This window comes from Planococcus citri, chromosome 1 (assembly GCF_950023065.1).
Source record: "Planococcus citri chromosome 1, ihPlaCitr1.1, whole genome shotgun sequence".
Classification (NCBI taxonomy): Eukaryota; Metazoa; Arthropoda; class Insecta; order Hemiptera; family Pseudococcidae; genus Planococcus; species Planococcus citri.
The window spans coordinates 78,524,931-78,544,416 of NC_088677.1; the positions used below are offsets into that span (position 1 = coordinate 78,524,931).

Genomic DNA, 19,486 nt, shown 5'->3' on the forward strand with positions numbered 1-19,486 from the left:
CTTCGTAAGTACCTATTCCACTTGTGTGAGATAAACCAACTTGACATTTGATTTTGATAAAGCGTAAAGTTGTTAGGTACCTTTTAATATGCTCGTAATTTGATTATTATTGGCGTTGAAATGATCGTCATCATTTTTATCTTAAAAATACAACGATGTAGTCGCATCTATAAGAATTTTCAAGTGTTCAATTAAACAATTTAATTCAACTTATATTTATGTGTGAAAAAACTCCTACTAAATTTTCGCCAAATTTTTGGCATTTATCAGTATTGATGAGATTTTCAGCAATATTTTGTATAATTTGTGTCGTAAACGTGGGATCTGTGAAGAATCTACCTCGGTAAATATTTATTTTAACATACCATACTTAGGTATATTATGATAGGTATGCGATTTTCAAGTTACTTCCAGAATTTTGGAGAAATTAAATCATGCCATGTTTTACGCAGATCTTACCCACCTGGCGAAGAAAACAAACATGTCGAAGGACGGAATAACGAAGACGAATATACACCGAAGAGACAGGGTAAAATTACTTGAATACCTATTTTTTGCTTAAAAGTGAACGAATGCTGCATCCCGTGAAATGTGCAAAGGTGCATGTAACTATGCATGCGTTTGGTAAGCGTATACGCATAGGTGTGCATAAAAAGAGACACTTAAGGCGTTAATGTATGCATATTAGCATGTCTAAAACTCCGCGTTTACTACCTGCGTAGTGCGTATACTACATGCGTTTATCACTGCAGTTTGAACTGCATAAAGACAGACGTTTCTCATAGCATAGCTCAGAGTGCATGTATTTTTGCAACTATTTTATGCATGCATCAAAGCATTACCTATCTATGCAGTGCGTAGATATTCATATTGGATTTATTTTATTTATTTTTTTTTTTTTACTAATTGAACTAGGTAGGTTGTGAGTTTTGGTATAATTATCTATTGATAATGATAATGCATTTCTTGGTGTTGTATTTTTCTGTGCATTTATGCACTGGATATCTGCATAGATATGCAATTATGTATCAGTTTTTTTTAATGTGAGCACTTTCAAAAAAAAAGTACTTTTTAGAGGTACATTACAAAATATACTTACCTATTACATATTAACTTTGGGATGGGAAATAATATTTTTGCAATGTTATGTAGGAAATACATTCACAAATAACCAATTTATTTTTCAAAAAAATATTTCACCCTCATCAAAGTAGCACATGCTGCTCAAACACACCTCAGAAAACTTGAAAAATTATGTGCTACGCATGCGTATTTCTTGGGGATAAATTAGTCAAAATTGATGAAAAAAAAATTGCCTCCCTAAATGAGGCTAGATTGGCATATGTGAGGGCGCATACGGAAAGGGACCTTATGACCAAAAAATCAATTTTTTATTTCTTCGCCAAATTTTTGTAGGGACTCTTTAAAAATCGAGTAGAACCCTCCATAGGCCCCAATTTTTATTATTTCATCGATTTTTTTTACTTTTAAGTGAAGCATGCATACATTTATCATTCATTAAAGTTGAAAAATTACGCAAAAATTTTGAAAAAAGACGTAAAAACGCATAAAAAATTAAAATTTTACAAAAACTCGTGACTTTAATAAGACATGAGTGGAAAAAATCATTAGAAAAATTTTCTGATAGCAGAACTCGAATCGAAGACTTTTGGCAAGGTACATACACCTAGCCACCGGTATCGATTTACGAAATGTATTTTTTAACAATATACAACTAACTTTAATGTGAAACTATATAGAAAACACAAGTTGAACCGAAAAACACTGCCACAATCAGCAGCAAACGATTTTTATCAAAACTAATACCCTAAAATTCTTGATAATATCAACAGAATTGCTCACTTTATCAACTTTGTAGGGCCTAATTTGGCCAGTACAGGTCGTTGGAGGGCGTGTGTGAATGTGTGATAATGTATAGGACCTTTGAAGTTGGCTATATATGTAATCGTACCTTAAAACAAGGGAAATAACGCAAAACTTTAAACCCTCCTCTTGTGAAATTTTACTTTTGGTCATTAGGTCCCTTTCCGTATCCCGTGAGGCACACATGAGGTCTTGATACGCTGATAATACGCTGATGTACTTTACGCCTGAAATACGCCAAAATAACCATGGTAAAATTGTAGTATAATTGTCGTAAATATGAAAATTCTGCATACGCTCAAAATACTGCAATATTACAGTGGTATCTTTAGCGTAAATTTGCAGTTGTTACCATCAACGATGCATTCACCAACGTATATTCAGAGTACAAAAGCGAAATTTACGGGCAATAATATGCAGGTAAATTTGACGTAAATTTACTGCAAATTTACCTGCGTATTATTGCCCGTAAATTTCGCTTTTGTACTCTGAATATACGTTGGTACATGCATCGTTGATGGTACCAACTGCAAATTTACGCTAAAGATACCACTGTAATATTGCAGTATTTTGAGCGTATGCAGAATTTTCATATTTACGACAATTATACTACAATTTTACCATGGTTATTTTGGCGTATTTCAGGCGTAAAGTACGTCAGCGTAATATCAGCGTATCAAGGCCTCACGGGATGCGCCCTCACATATATGCATATTTCAATACCCATTTCTAGACCTGCAACAGTGGTGTACTCCTATAAATGAAGAAACATCCCTTAACAATACTACTTACGCGGGGTTGGAGGAGACCATGCAGCATCTAAACAGCAATTAATATTCCAAGAGAAAGTAGAGAGAAAACCGGTTTGGGTGTAAGGAAGAGATGACATTTCTGTGCACTGTATAGAGAGCAACTACACTACCACATACCACTTATGTGAGACAGTCTGATGTACAGGCAAGGTATCTTTCCCTTAATTGTAGTCCTGGCACAAAAGAACATTTTCTTTTGTTAGGCTACATAATCAAGTACTATTATAGGTAGTAAAAGAAGTGGGAACCGCATGCGTTTCCACATGCTGAAACACCTTAAAAGTCTCTTTTTACTCATGCATTTCTGCATGCACTTAAGCACTTCAAAAATTTCACGGGCTCGAGCGCCTACATAGTTCTCAGCTAGTTAGATATTATATTGCATTAATTTATACCTATACCTATTGGTTTTTCAGTATCTAATGAAAATCTGCTGTATTCAACCGATAACGAAATAAAACTGTTCAATTTTACTGCTAATGAGACCTTTGTGATCCGGAAAAATGTCAAGTGCCTAGGTTTAGCCGCAGCTGGCGATTATTTTTATTACGGTACATCTGATGATTACAAAGGTTATGTGCACAGAACTTCAATGACGACTGGCAAGACGGATCTGATTATTGATACAATGTGTAAGTTGATATTTACCTAAATGGATATCTTCAGCAGAGGAATGTGAATAAGGTAAATGATTGTTTCATATCACCTATTTAGGTAACGATTCAATTAGAATTCACTCCATCGACATAGATTGGATCACTGGTAACATTTACTTCTCAACTGATTTTTGCATTGGTGTTTGTTCAAGAGAAGAAGAATTTTGTTCAAGAGTTAAATCTTTCCCTGAGTCTGATTTGTGCCATATTGGTTTAGCTCCACGTTCAGGGTAGGTACATATTTCAGTATTTATCCATCTTATGAGCCCATACAGATACCCCCTATTATAATAATTAAGTTGATAAAAAATGATTTTTATAGGTTGTTATTTACTTCAATGTCAGGTACATACCGTAATCCACATGTAAATAAATCCTACATCACAAAAGCATCCATGGATGGAACAAATGAAACTGATCTGTATTGGGATGCTGCTCATCCAATATCCTTAACCGTCGATGAGTTGTCGGAGATGGTTTTCTGGATGGACGTTGGTCAAGGAGGAATTCATTGTATACAGTTTGATGGCAAAAATTGGAAGGTATGTTTAAATTTATTACCAGTGTTGCGGAGCGGAACTGAACCGGAACGAACCGGAACGCTAAACCCCTAACTTTTGGGAGAATTTTGGCGGAGCGGAACGGAACCTGGAGCAACTTTCAAAAAATATACAGGAGCGAAACCGGAACCGAACCGGAATAAAAATTTCGGTTTTTAAAGCTCCGACCTAACAACATTTTTTGACCTGTAATGAACGATTTTCAAGATTTTAGTGTGAAAAAAAGGTGTTTTTGCTGAAATTTTACCTCAATAAACTAGAAAAGTTTTAAAAAACATGGTAAATGACATGAAAAAGACCATATACAATGTATTATTGGAACAAAGCTGCAATTTCAGCAATCAAAATTCAAATTTCTTGTGCGAGATGGACTTTAAATTTCGTTAAAACTTAAAACGCTCCTAATTCAACCATTTTTTTTAAATTTCGGGTATTTCAACATTTTCAACTTCAATTTTTGCTCAGAATATGAAAATTCTGATGTACTTTGAATGCAACCTTCTCTAAAACAAAAAAGAAAAGTCGGAGCGGAACGGAACGCTAAACCGGAACGGAACGGTATTTTTAAGCGGAGCGGAACGATATAGGAAACCGGAACAGAATTATTTTTCATGCTGGAGCGGAACCCTGAACCCGGAACGAAATTCATTCCGCTCCGCAACACTGTTTATTACATAAATACTTAGGCTATAGGTATGTACTATTAATCAAATAAAATGCTAACCCGAATGGTCAATTTCAGATAATATTTCCAAATACTTACGTTCATTTTTTCACCGTAAGCAAATTCCAACATAATTTTTTTTGGACAGAAGAAAACAAAAACACCATTGGAATGAATATTGATAATGAAACAAAATTCATTGTCGATGAAAATGCAACTTCCATAGAATATTTATACGTGTTTAGCCCTGTTTTACAACACCATAAAGTGAGTACCTAAACCTAACCTACTAATGTATACTTACTCATCAGCCTACCTATTTCTTAAATTCATCTGTACCAGTCTCCAAAAAGGAATATCTACCGACTTGTACATACCTATATAAAGATTAGAGGCTACTGATATTGTACTTTTGTTTGTTTATTTTTCACAGATCTTGAATCCTTGCACAAACTCAGGCTGTAATGGTCTATGTTTACTCCGACCATCTTCAGATAAAGGATTTTTAAATTTTACATGCCTGTGTGATAATAATACGACATCCTCGAGCAGAAAACAGTGGTGTAATAATCCGTTTATTCCACTTCCACATGGATGGGATTCTCAAGAAGATTATGGGGATGAAAGTCAACCTTCCCAAACAGAGGGAGGATTTGAAAAAGATTTCAAGGCGGACATTCGACCTTCCCAACCAGAAGGAAGAATCGAAAAACATTCTGAGGAGGACATTCAACCTCCCCAAACAGAAGAAAGATTCAAATGGTTAAACGTGATCTCATTAGTTATAATTTGTAGTTTTCTGATCCTATTAGCCGGTGTTTCAATTTATTTCATGTTTCGAAGAAGGAGTTTGTACAGAAGTAATGCAGATTCTCAAATAATATCATATGTGCATTTGACAGAGTGTGAAAATGCAAGCTTATAATAAATGCTTAGGGATGTACCTGAGACATTTTTTGAAAGAAATAATAAATTGAAATATGCCATGATTCATTGATTTTTCATTTGTTCACTTTTTATCAAATTCCTAGCATTGCATATCTAATAAGTAAGGTACCTAGTATTTTTCAACTTTCCAACTTTGAACATTTTCCATCAGAAGTTTAACTGAGATAGCCAGTGGGATATTGGGTGAAAAATAAAATCAGGTGAAAATGAAACCAAAAACTCTGAAAATAAACTCAAACCCTAATACTTACCTGATGAAATTGAAAATCTTTGAGCAACCCAAAAAATTAAAATCAAAAACCAAAAATAAGAAATACCTACAATTTTTAAAATGAAATCATGGATCATTCAAATGAAGCTAGAATTGAAATCAAAAACTGTGAATGAAACAGAATTATTGGTAAATAAAATCAAAAACCATAAAACTTGAATTAAAAATTTAAAAATGAATGTAGGCCTACAACTGGAAATGAAAAGATATTCCTATTCCATTCCCAGGTAAGATAGGCGAAATGCCCCTGTTCCCAGATTTGGACAATTAAGTATGATGGATTATTGTAGAATACCTTCAAAAAAAAGTTATCGAGCGTAATTTCCGCTCTTCAACCCCCCTCCCCTCCCTCTCCACCTGTACAGCATAACCAAAAAACGCGTTTTGTGTGGGAAAAAATCAATTGAATATCCATGAGTAGTGGGAAGGAAATTCTGGTACCACATGGAACCTGTAGGGAAAGCCTGCGCCTTTCAACACAATTTTTTTCAAAAATTTTTATCATAGTGGTAGAGGTAAAATTGACAAAAGAAAACTTTGAACTCCCACAGCTCCGGATTGAAGGGTTGGGTACGAAAACTGTTTTCGCCAAAAAGTGTCTTTTTACAAGTAGGAAGGTACTTTCTTCCTACCGATCCATAAAATTGAAATTTTGTTTGCAAAAGGCTCATATTTGTCACAAAAAAAAAACCTGAAAAATACACGTTTTCCCCCCAAAATTATGCAAAATATACGAAAAAATGTATACTTAGAATAAAAAAATGTTGACCGTCATTGCTTTTCAATTGGTTGTAACCACTACCACAACTATTTCAACTTCTTTTTGTACATTTCAAAAACAACAACAAAAAACCAATATATTGGGAAAAAAATGGATTGAAAAAACCAAAACCACCAAAAAGTTGTGTTCTTTGGAGAAAACCACAACCACAAGAACCAATCAATTTTTAAATGTAACCATAACCAATAACAACCAATTCATAAAATGTTTTTTTTATTGGTTTCTGTGATTTTTTTCAATTTTTCCAGACCAGTGATGGAAATTTTCTGTTTGCTAGTCTCAAATCAGACATTACTCATACCTTCATTTGTTTTTCGGTTAATTTATTTGAAAATTCAACATTTTTTTTGATATCAAAACCATAACCACCAAAACCATTTGAAAATTTTAAATGGTTTTTCATAATAGGTATCAAAAACCACCACTACCTCAAAAAAAAGTATTAATACCTACAAAACCAAAACCACATCCACGCCATATGTTGAAAAAATTGAAACCATTTCAAACCAGAACCAGAAAAACTGTGATTAAAAACCAATTCAGAAACCATAACCAACAGTTCAAAATCAGGTTACTGTCCCAAAAATCAAGAGATAATTTACGCGATTATAGAAAAATCGGACAAACGTCTCGAAAAAAAAAGGTCATTGCCTAAGTACATACAATATTTCGTCAAAAAAGTAAAACTTGTGGACAATTTTGACAAAAAGCAGGAGATTAAAATTTTTGGCTAAAAGCAGTACTTATACATAATTATTACAATACTTTAATTTCTTTTGGCAAAAAAGCTGTTTTTTTTTGATAAAGTACCAAAAAAATTTGACAATGATTTGGCAAAAAACAAGACTTTCTAGGATAATTTTGGCGAAAGCGAGAATTTTTGCCAATTTTGGCAACAGGATTTGAACATTTTGTCAAGAATCAGGAGTTTGTTTGGATTTTTACAAAAGTTGGGAGTTTTTTAGGTATAATTTTGACAAAACAGGAACTTCTTTACAATTTTGACATAAACAAGATTTTTTTGACAATTTAGGCAAAAACAGAACTTTGAACTTTGAAGGTGATTCTGGCAAAAAACATAACAAGGACTTCTTAGCATAATTTTTGGCAATAAAAGCAGGAATTTTTGAAATTTTGGCTAGGTACTAACACATTTTTGGTCATTCTGCAAAAAATTTAATTGGTACTGTAACCTGGGATAACATTGAGGGATTTTTCAAAATTTTTTATGTTTAGAGGTATGAATGGCGGAGGTAGGGGAAATGTGTGTGGTGCTTTTGATAAAGCTATGTCAGCACTACGTTTTGACGGTTACAGAAGTGGCCTACCTTTTTCCTGTCAAGTGGAAGAGCCAAAATAAGTGCCCTTTCAAAGTTACCCAGCGTTTGGGGTAACTTTGAAGGCCCCCTTGAAATGTGCTTCACTCAAGGTCAAGAATTATCAAAAACATAAATAAGTATTCACTTCTTGGTCACTTTATACGTGTCAAGCACCTACAAAATGATCCATACTCACAACTGAATTTATGAAAGTGTGCTCCAAAATGATAATTTGAAATTTTTCTAGTTTTCAGGCGTTTTTCATGCATTTTGGCCAATTTGACCAAATTTCATGATTTTTCAATGATTTTAGAGCTGTTTTTCAAGTTTTCACATCGTTTTTAACAAGTTTTCAAGCATTTTCATGCATTTTTGGCCAATTTTACTGAAATTTCATGATTTTTTTACAGCCTTCAAAGTTACCCCGGTCTGAATATTATTTTTTTACTCCTCAGGGAAGAATTTTGGCACATGAACAAATGCGCTAATTTATAGTCGGGAGGTGTGCCAACACATCTATAATGTCACTTGACTCATTATTATTTGAAAATTCAAAATTCCAGACACTAAGCTTTTCACATTAATTAAAATTAATTAAAACACCACTTTTTTTCGCTTGCTTTTTCACTGGTGTTGGAAACACTATTTGAAAATGATAAAATAGGAAAAATAACTGCCAAAGTGTACTCTATCGATTCCGGGTGTCAGAATTGTTCCATACTTAATAGTTCCATCGCCATGGAGCATAACGTGATGAAAAACCGCACCCTTCAATGTTACCCCAGTTTACAGTACTTAGTTACTTATAGAGAATATTTTGGTAACTCAAAAAAACGTAATTTTTTTTACAATTTTGGCATTTATTCTGCCGATAAAATTTTTCAAACATTTTGGCAAAAAAGCAGGGATATTGAACAGTTTTTAACCTTAACCTTCATTCAGGAAATAACTCGAAAAATGGTAAAAAATTGCATAAACCTTGACTGAAAAAAACTCCTGCATTTAAATCTGTGTAACCTTAACCAATAACCTTAACTTTTATTCCAAAATTTGATCACCTTAACCGAAACCTTGACCTCAAAAATTGCGGTTAAAAACCGGTTATAATAACAATTTTTTCCCGTTTTTTTCACCTTTTGGTTTTTGTAGAGCAGTTAGTAGTGTTTTGTTTTGTTTAAAATTTTATTCATTTTCACAAATTTTAACAGTTCTGACTTTTGAGCAAAGATTTGATCAATTTCACTTGAACTTTGTAACATTGAAGTACCTACGTACATAATCATTGGTGATTTTTACACTAATTTTGATGTTTTTTTTACATTTTGTGCAGTTTTGCAAAATTTTCGGATTAATTTGCAATGATTATCAATGATCTGGTTTTTTTTTTTTAATGTTTCGAGATATTTCATCAGATTTTGGTTGTTTCAATTTCATTTCAACGGTTTTCTCCATGTCTAACGCGCGAATACATATTAAATTGTGTTTGAAGACAAATAAAACGTTCACAGAGTCGTTTAAGTGAGTGAAACAAATTTACGAGTATGGTTATTCTGTCAGGCGTTCTACATGTCATTCGGTCAGACAGGCGCCTTATCACCTCCTCATATTCCCCAAACTTCACTTCGTGTGATTTGTGGATATTCTGGAGGTTAAAAAGCGTTTTTGAAAGGGGAGCGCTTCCAGTTGACCAGCGAAAGATTTTGTGTAATTCCTGCCGCGGAATGAAAGTGCTTCAAGAAGCTGACCAGCCCCTGGGGTAAATACGATATATCGATAACGGTTGTTGTTGCTTTGGAGGTGATGGAAAATTAATTGATACTCATCGTGCATTTATTTAAATAAACGTTTTTTCAACAATTTTTTGTTATTTAAAAAATCGTCGAGCGCACTTTGGGCACACTTGTTCTATGTACCGCATTTTGGGAACCACCAAACCCCTTATACATACTAGAGATGATTTTATAGAGGAAAGATGTCGTTTTCAGATGACGATATATTTGTGAATCGTGTAGGTAGCTTTCAATAGAACGCTCACCAGAGTAATTGTCTTATGTTCTTTTTGATCACCCTTCTTACATAACTACCTACATACACTGAGTACATAAATGTACATCTGTTTAAAGGACCAAGTACGATTAGATAAAATCAAGTTTTGAACTTCATACTTCCGGTTTGTTTTCCACTTGGGTGAGATAAAGCAACCGGAATTTGAGTTTGATAAGGCGTAAAGTCACCATGTTAGGTAATAATTCATTATTATTGGCGTCGAAATCATTGTCATCATTTTGATCTTAAAAATACAACAATGTGGTAGTCGCGTTTATAAGCAATTTCAAGTGTTCCATTAACCGGTCAATCTAACTGTACTATAATGTGTGAAAAAATAATTATCGAATTTTTGCCAAAATCATGGCGTTCATCAGTATCAATGAGATTGTTGATGCTTTGTTTATTTTATGTTGTAAACGCGGAGTCTGTGAAGAAACTTCCTCGGTAAATATATTAACATAGGTAGCTGATGTTAATTTCTAAGTTACTTGCAGAACTCTAGAGAAATTAAATCATGTCGTGTTTTTCATAGATTTAACCTACCTGGCGAAGATGGACAGATCACCGAAAATTCACCGATAAAATCAGGTAAAATTACCTAAATATTTTCTGCTTTAAAGTGAACTAATTTAAATTGCATGTAAAGCATACAGCTAATGTAAAGGTATCGAGTACCTACCTACTTGACTTCCCTAGGTACCTATTAATTTTTTTTTTCATTTTACTGATGCTATTTAAACAAATTTATAGTCGATTGCTCAGTCAACAATGGCCAATTCTTGTGCGAAGACGAGCAAAGATGCATTGATTTCTATCATACCTGCGATGATGAATGCGATTGCTCTGACTGTTCAGATGAAAGTGTCCTGTGTTGGGAATATGGTAAGAATTTTGTTGCAGACTATACTTTTTCGAAGTAAGATGATTGTAGGTAGTAAATTAAATCAATGTGAGAATCAATTTGCAGACGAAATTCTATGTCGATCGTGTGATCATTTGTGTTTCCCTTCTCCGCATGGCTCGATGTGTTTGCAAGACAACAATACTAGCGAATTCAGCCCATTACTCGTATTAGGTGTGTGAATGTAAAACAATCCTCATAGAAAATTCTTCACCTCACACCTCATCTCGAATTTGTTTCAAACTAAACCTTGAATTTTTCTCTAGTTCTTCAAGAATGTGATCCGGCCGATACCCTTTGTGATCAGAAATGCGTAATGTACGAAGGAACAGAACGATGCTCCTGCACAGAAAATTATCGAGCGAAGCCCGGAACAAAGGGACAAGAATGCATAAGCGATGGTAAAAACGTCTACATGGTTCTCAGCTGGTTAGATATTTTATTGCATTAATTTGTAATGTTTTTTTTTCAGTATCTTGCGAAAATCTTCTCCTGTATTCGACGGATAATGAAATAAAACTGTTCAATTTCACTGCCAATGAGGCTCGTGTGATCCGGAAAAATGTCAAGTGCCAAGGTTTAGCCGCAGCTGGTGATTATTTTTATTACGGTACAACTGATGATAATAACAAAGCTCATGTGCATAAAGTTTCAATGATGACTGGTGGTGAGACGGATCTGATTATCGATACTTGTAAGTTGAAATTTACCTACCTAAAATATGTATCATATAGCAGAGGAATGTGAATATGATTGTACAATTTCATATATTTAGGTAACGGATCAACTAAGATATACGACATCGACATCGATTGGGTTACTGGTAACATTTATTTCTCAACTGATCGGTGCGTTGGCGTTTGTTCAAGAGAAGAAGAATTTTGTACAAGAGTAAGCCCGACTTTGTCTCAGGTTGATGTGTGCCATATCGGTTTAGCTCCACGTTCAGGGTAGGTAGTTAGTTCAATATTTCTCTATCTTGTGAGCTCATGTCTACAGATATACTTACCTAGAATAATACGAAATTATTTTTTTAGGTTGTTATTTACTTCAGTGGGAACTGTATGGCATCATTATTCAGATGCCCGAATCCTGAAATCATCAATGGATGGCTCTAATCAAATACTATTTTACGAGCACAGAGGAAAAATACTCCATCCAATATCGCTTACTGTGGACGAATTATCTGAAAAGGTTTTTTGGATTGATCCAGATCTCGGAGAAATTGATTGTATACAGTTTGATGGAAAAAATTGGAGGGTAGGTTTACATATTTACCTAAATACACGAACTATCGATCAAATCAAATGCTAACACCAGAGGTCAATTTCAGAGGATATTTCAAAGTCGGCAGCTTCATGTTTTTGCCATTAGCGAATTCGAAAATAATTTGTTTTGGACGGAAGAAAACAAAAACATTATTGGAATGCATTTGAAAAACACAACGGATCTCATCATCGACCAAAATGCAACTTCGGTGAAGTATTTGTACGCCTTTAACCCTGTTTTACAACACAATAAAGTGAGTATACATAAACTACTAATATGTACTTACTCATCAGCCTACCTATTTCTTAAATTACGAGTAATCAGTACTTGAGTCTCCAAAAAAGGATATCTGCCAACTTGTGTCTAATGATTAAAGGATGCTGATGAACTTTTGTTTGTTCATTTTTCACAGATCTCGAATCCTTGCACGAATTCAGCCTGTAAAGGTCTATGTTTACTCAGACCATCTTCAGATAAAGGATTTTTAAATTTCACATGTCTGTGTGATAATGTGACATCCTCGAGCAGAAAACAGTGGTGTAATAATCCGTTTATTCCGCCTTCCCAAACTGAAGGAGGATTCGAAAAAGATTTCAAGGAGGACATTCGACCTTCCCAACCAGAAGGAACAATCAAAAAAGATTCTAACGATGAAATTCCTATGATCTTAGTACTAATTTTCGGTTGTCTGATCGTGTTGACCAGTTTTGCAGTTTATTTCGTTTTTCGAAGGAAAGGGTTCTGTAAGAATGATGAATTAGTGTATTCTCAAATGTTGAACAGGCCCACAACAGAGTATGAAGATACGGAGTTATAGGCAGATGTACCTATATGGGTGAAAATAAATAATTACCAACGACATTTTTTGTGAAAAATAATATTAAAATATGCCATAATTCATTGGTTATTCATTTATTCACCAAATATAGCACAAATAGTATTTTTCAGTTTTTCAATTTTTAAACTTTGAAAATTTCTCATCAAAAGTACAGCTGAGATAGCTATAGTGGGGTTGTGGGATATTGGGTGAAAATCAAAATTGAGTGAAAATGAAATCAAAAACTCTGAAAATAAATACGAATCCTAATACCTTACTTTATGAGATTGAAAATCTTTGAGCAAACCGAAAATAAAAAATATGATTTTTAAAATGGGACCATGCAAATGAAACTAAACTAAAATTGAAATCAAAAACTGCAAACAAAATCGAATATTTTGTGAATTAAAATAATCAAAAACTATAAAAATTTGAATGAAAATCAGAAAATAAATTTAAAAACTGATAATGTAATTAAAAATTTTTGAAATTAAAATCGAAAGAATGTATACTGAATTTAAAACTGTAAATACAATCAAACCTCGAAAACCAAATAAAAAATTCTAAAAATTTCATCAACATTTGAGAAAATAAAAATAAAAATTAGAAAGCGAAAATTGAAATAAAAACTGAACATGGAATAGAAAATTCAGAAAATTGATTTAAAAACTGAAAACAAAAAAAAAAAGAAATTAAAATCGAAAATTGAATTGCTACAATATGAAAGTTCAAAAATTGAATCGAACGCCGAAAATCGTATAAAAATTGTTGAAAATTTGATTATAACAAATAAAATAAAATTAGAAAACGAGAATTGAATCAAAAACTAAAAATTCGTATAAGTTCCAGTAACTACGAGAGTAATTACGAGTAAGTTAAAACAAATGTTTCCCACCACTGTAACTCTGGAACGAGTGAAGATACAAAAAAGAAACAAAAGCCGACTCGGACTATACCAAGATTTTACTATACTTTTCTACATAATTATTTACTTTTAAATTTGATACATAGAAGGCAGAAGGGAATGTCGCCAAAACGAGATGAAAATTGATGCCAGGGAGGTTTTGCACCAAACTCACTCCTTTATTTGGAAATTGAGTAAATATGCATCTGAAATGGTGGGCCCAACGTTGATTTAGAGAGTGCCTGTAGGTTTTTCGAGGATGCTGAGCATGTGGCATAAGTACCCCTTGCTATCGTGGGATAGACTGTACTTGCTACTTGGACTCAATGAGCTTACGTCAGAGAATAAATCTAGAGTGGGAAATGGAAAAGTTTATGACGCTAGGTACTTACCTACCTAGCTTCAGTAGTATATTATTCGATTCAATAGTAAGAACGTGTTTATGTTCGATCGCTTATTTTTCCTTTTTTATTTTTCAATTTTGTAATACAATGTAAATTGTGTTTATTCGAATGGATTAAAAACTATTTCAATGATCTAATATTCGCGTTGTGAAAGTTAATTTGAACTAATGAACTTATTTTCTTCATAATTTGAGTATTGGATCCAATGGAGTAAGTCATTATATTGAGTACACTGGCTAGGCTGGGACTAGGTCCCATGCCAGTTCCGGTCAGAGTATAGGTCTTTCTTCATAATTAGGTTTAGAGATAGCCAAGGTAAATGGCTCAGTTGAAATTTGATTATGACATATCCAAGGTAATGGTTTAGTAATTAGATTCCAATAAGATAGTCTAGTTAAGGACTCAAAGGACCTAGTTTAATAAATAAAGATAATCTTGTAGAGATTTAATAAGACAGTACCATCTAATTCCTACCGTGAGTTTGGAATGTTCGTAGTTATGAAAAAATAATTACAATTTGAATTTATAAATAACTAGGACAAGTCCTAAACATGTGCTTGTTGAAATAGGCTCTGCCTATTATGTAAATAGTGTGTTTTTCTCCCCTCTCTTTTGGTTTTAGAATTGTTAATTCAAATCTTATTCTCATAAATTGATAGAGCTTAATTTTATGTTGATAGGTAGGTTTCCATTCTTCCTATTTACCCATCCCAATAATCCAAATACGTGAATCCTTTTATACCTACACCACTCATTACTTCCCTAGTCTAAAAATATTCAAATTTTATCCTATAACTATTCAACAAGCATGATTGCAACATAGCAACACGCAACAGTTCACAAAGATGCCCTATTTGAGTGAAAACGTTGTGTGAGCACTTGAAGGGTCCACGGAAAGAACCAGGTAAGTCACTTTTTTCAATTTTTGTGTGCAGTGAATTTGAATTTCATCAAAGTAATTATTGGAAGAAATGCATCACACAACATCCCAAAAACACAACTTGAGGCATAGTAGGAAAAAAATGAAGAGATATGCCAGTCACGAGTTGAAAAGTCACTCTTTTCGTGAAAAAATCAAGCGAAGAATCGAAAAATTAGTGTTTTGCAACAACTTGAATTCGATGAAAATCGATTATTATGATGACATAATGAAAAATTATCGCATTCTGAGTAGTTAACGATGTTGACATTTTTCCCCTGTCGCCTCACATTTGGTCTCGGCTCATTTCGCTCTCCTCCTCTTTTTTTAAAGGCCATTTTAGTTAACCACAAAAAATCGATTTTTTTCAAAATCTTAATGGACTACATTTTTCCACTCCTAATTGTGAATTTAATTCAACCCTAAACTCATTTTTAAAAAGAATTGACTTACCTACATACCTGGTTCTTTTCGTGGACCCTTCACTTACAATAGGCTATACTCTCTCCCACTCAAAATTGATTTAAAAGGGAAATTTTCGATAATCTCTACCTAGTTCACTGAGGATTGGTTAAATTTTATATCGATGTTTTAACTTTTTAAGGGTTGTTATAAATGAAACTCACACAACTACTTTACTTTGCCGTTTCAGTTCTCTACACTTTTCAAGCCATTCCGTTTTAAAAAAATTATGTGATCGTTGATTTTTACCATTTTGAGGTCGTTAGGAGTGAAAGAACAACGATTTTTTCGAAAATTCGCTCACAAAAATCTTCGAGCGCCAATTTCTCTCTTCCAGGTACACCTCCGGAGCTAAAAAAAATTCAGGGTGACTTTCAAAATATAAAAAACAAAGTCTTTACTGAATTTGATCAAAATCCTCCAACATTATTTTTACATGTTCCACCTCAAATGTAAGTATTCACAACTGAAAATACACTTACTTACCTAATTTTTTACCCTCACATCGAACGCCATGACTTACAGCTTTAGAACCATCAAAGATAACTTCATATTCTAATAGCATCTGAATATTCAAAATACCTAAAATAATAATCCACATTTTTGCAAATCGCTTATTTAGCAGGTACCTAACAGGAAACTGAAATTTATCACGTAATGTAATTACTAATTAGGTTGTTTGAGATAGAAACTGATAATAGGTAAAATTGAATTATTTCCCCATTATTTGAAGGTTTACAATTTGATAAAATAAGTTTTGAACTTTGTATGGTTCGTTTTCCACCTGTATGAGATAACCCAACTTCTATTTAATTTTGATAAGGCATTAAATTAGGTACCATAATAATTTATTAATACTCGTAGGTACTGCGTTGAAATGATTTTCGTCATTTTGATTTTAAAAATACAACGATGTAGGTAGTAACATCAATAAGAATTCTCAAGTGTTCAATCAAACAATTTAATCCAAAATGTGTATGTGTGAAAAAATACCTACAAGATTTTGGCGTTTATCAGTATTGATGAGAATTTTTGCGATATTTTGTCTACTCGTATTTTGTGTCGTAAACGCGGAGTCTGTAAAGAATCCTCCTCGGTAAATATTTCAACAGAGCTGATGGGTAATTTTTAAGTTACTTACAGAACGTTTTGGAGAAATTAAATCGTGCCATGTTTTACATAGATTTTACCTACCTGGCGAAGAAAACGAAAATGTCGATGGACAAAACAACGAATATTCACCAATGAAACAGGGTAAAATTACCTAAATATTTTTAGCTTAAAAGTGAACGAATTTAAATTGTATGTAAAGCATACAGCTAAGAGATGGAGTACCTACCTACTTGATTTATCTATATAGGTACCTATTATAATCAATTTTTATTTTACGAGTGCTATTTAAACAAACTCTGTAGACTGTTCAGTCCACAATGGCCAATTCTTGTGCAAAGATACGGAGAAATGCATCGACTTATCAGAAGCGTGCGACGATGAATGCGATTGCTTCGACTGTTCAGATGAAAGTGCCCTGTGTTGGGAATATAGTGAGCGTTTTGTTCCATAGTAAACTTTTCCAAAGTGCGATGATCATAGATGGTGAATTAAATTAACCTGGGAATCAATTTGCAGATGAAATTCTATGTCAGTCGTGTGATCATTTGTGCTTTCCTTCCCCGCATGGCTCGGTGTGTTTGAGTAGCAACAATACTCGCAAATCCAGTCCATTACTCGTAGGTTTGTGAACATGAAACAATCTACGAGTACAAAATCCTTCCCCTCATAGTCATCTCGCATTTCTTTCAAACTAAACTTAGAATTTTTCTCTAGATCTCCGAGAATGTGGTCCGGATGCAGTTTGTGATCAAAAATGTGTCATGTATGAAGGAATAGAACGATGCTCATGCAGAGAAAATTATCGAGCGAAGCCGGAAACCAAGGGGCGAGAATGCATGAGCGATGGTAAGACCATCTACATGGTTCTCGCATCAGGTTAGATATTTTATTGCATTAATTTGTATCTTTTTTTTTCAGTATCTTACGAAAATCTTCTCCTGTATTCGACGGATAGTGAAATTAAACTGTACAATTTCACTACCAATGAGGCTCCGGTGATCCGGGAAGATGTCAATTGCCAAGGATTAGCCGCATCTGGTGATTATTATTATTATGGTACCGCTAAAAACCGAACCGCTCATTTACATAAAACAAGGTGGATGACTGGTGAGACGGATTTGATCATTGAAACATGTACGTTGAAATTTACCTAAATAATTAATTTGTATTATCTTTAAAAGAGGGATGTGAATTAAATGGTTGTATGTTTTATTTCACCTACCTCGTATTTAGGTACAGATTCATCTATGGTATATTCCATCGATGTTGATTGGATCACTGGTAACATATATTTCTCAACTGATCAGTGCCTTGGAGTTTGCTCCGAAGAAGAATTTTGTACCATAATTACACCTTTATCTTGGTTTGATACGCGCCATCTTGGTTTAGCTCCACGTTCAGGGTAGGTACCTATTTCAATATTCTCTCATACATGATACATAGTACATACCTAGCATAATACAAAATTATTTTTATAGGCTGTTATTTTATTCAGCGGGAACAATATATGACTCAGATAACCTATGCCAAATTATTAGAACGTGGATGGATGGACGTGATACGACAATTATCTATGACGGAAATCTACATCATCCAATGGCATTGACTGTAGATGAATTATCGGAGACAGTTCTTTGGATGGATGCTAATCTCGGGGAAATTCATTCGATACAGTTTGATGGGCAAAACTGGATGAAGAATTCATAACAGATACAAATGCAACATCTATAAAATATATATATATATACTGTCTTAGAGTACATTGCGAGATCCGACATATACACAGGCATTGCGAGATCCACCCAAAAAAAATCCGAAAAATGCTAAAAACTGAAATAATAACCCTACAACTTCGTTTGAACGCACGTTGCAGTGTGTAAACAGTGCCTTTCTATGCATTGCCGCCATCAATTTCGCGATCCGCATAAACCGAGATCCACCAACGGCCTAAACCTGATTTGGGGGTGGATCTCGCAAGATGCGTCGTTTATCTATTTTCAAAAATTGTATATATATAGATTTCCTCCATGCATTGCGCAGCCCGCAACACCACTCAGACTTTTTCCAGCCCGGGCTTCCTATGGTGTATATAATTTTTTTTTTTTTTTACTTCGATTTCATTTTGACCAAGTAATGAAGGCACTCCCAGAGGGGTAAGAAATTACGAAGTTTATGAAATTGATATTACACCGACTTTTAGCAGCCCAACATATCTTTTTATCTTTTTCCAGCCCTCTGTATCTTTCTGCTATGAAGGTCCGCCTTTTTGCGGCCCGGCGACGTTGCCGTGCAATTCCTCGCCAGGTACGAGTGTAACACTACGTTTCGAATTAACAATTCTTCACGTTCTTCACAGCTACCGTCCTCGCGAATTCTTTTCTTTTTTCCGGCTAAAGTAGGAGGTTTGAAAAATTTACTTCTCACATCGAAATAATAATGTTGTTTTACTTTTGAAAAATGATTGATTCACGAAAAATGATTTTTTTTGTACCTCAGAAATAGTCGGGGAGCCCACTTAACAATAAATTGGACCCCCCCGTCGACCCTCCGGGACAACTTTTTTCTTAAAGGGGGAGTCCTAAGGAACATTTTTAGCCCTTGCACTCAAAAAAAAAAGTGGCCCTACTTACAAAATGACGGCCATTTTGATTGACAGGCCAGCCGAAGTCGCTGATTTTGCGTTCCAACATAGGACTTGCACAAAATTTTTCAAACTTTACAAAGGTAGATCGAAAGATCAAGCAAAAATTTAT

The 19,486-nt window shown here is 34.1% G+C and overlaps 3 protein-coding genes across 4 annotated transcripts; all 3 read left to right on the forward strand.

Annotated features, from left to right (window-relative positions):
• The first annotated feature begins 105 nt into the window (after nucleotides 1-105).
• Nucleotides 106-5,565, forward strand: LOC135834436 (vitellogenin receptor-like). Its single transcript, XM_065348316.1, has 7 exons — nucleotides 106-343; nucleotides 453-529; nucleotides 3,113-3,328; nucleotides 3,411-3,582; nucleotides 3,675-3,894; nucleotides 4,655-4,843; nucleotides 5,010-5,565. The coding sequence occupies exons 1-7, from the start codon at nucleotides 219-221 to the stop codon at nucleotides 5,499-5,501; spliced, it is 1,491 nt and encodes a 496-aa protein (XP_065204388.1). The 5' UTR covers nucleotides 106-218; the 3' UTR covers nucleotides 5,502-5,565.
• Nucleotides 5,566-10,140: 4,575 nt separating this feature from the next.
• On the forward strand, nucleotides 10,141-13,194 carry LOC135834473 (vitellogenin receptor-like). The gene is made up of 10 exons (XM_065348356.1): nucleotides 10,141-10,388; nucleotides 10,477-10,532; nucleotides 10,695-10,826; nucleotides 10,912-11,019; nucleotides 11,112-11,246; nucleotides 11,318-11,539; nucleotides 11,621-11,795; nucleotides 11,883-12,105; nucleotides 12,179-12,367; nucleotides 12,527-13,194. The coding sequence occupies exons 1-10, from the start codon at nucleotides 10,267-10,269 to the stop codon at nucleotides 12,929-12,931; spliced, it is 1,767 nt and encodes a 588-aa protein (XP_065204428.1). The 5' UTR covers nucleotides 10,141-10,266; the 3' UTR covers nucleotides 12,932-13,194.
• A 3,279-nt stretch (nucleotides 13,195-16,473) lies between these two features.
• On the forward strand, nucleotides 16,474-18,493 carry LOC135834481 (vitellogenin receptor-like). Of its 2 annotated transcripts, none has more exons than XM_065348376.1 (8): nucleotides 16,474-16,716; nucleotides 16,804-16,874; nucleotides 17,036-17,164; nucleotides 17,250-17,354; nucleotides 17,448-17,579; nucleotides 17,652-17,867; nucleotides 17,967-18,135; nucleotides 18,229-18,493. In XM_065348376.1, exons 1-8 carry the CDS (start codon nucleotides 16,592-16,594, stop codon nucleotides 18,242-18,244), a joined length of 963 nt encoding a protein of 320 aa, XP_065204448.1. In that variant the 5' UTR covers nucleotides 16,474-16,591; the 3' UTR covers nucleotides 18,245-18,493. The 2 variants fall into 2 exon arrangements, with proteins under 2 accessions (XP_065204448.1, XP_065204440.1); XM_065348368.1 differs by having other exon boundaries at nucleotides 16,476-16,716; nucleotides 18,212-18,493.
• The last annotated feature ends 993 nt before the right edge of the window (nucleotides 18,494-19,486 follow it).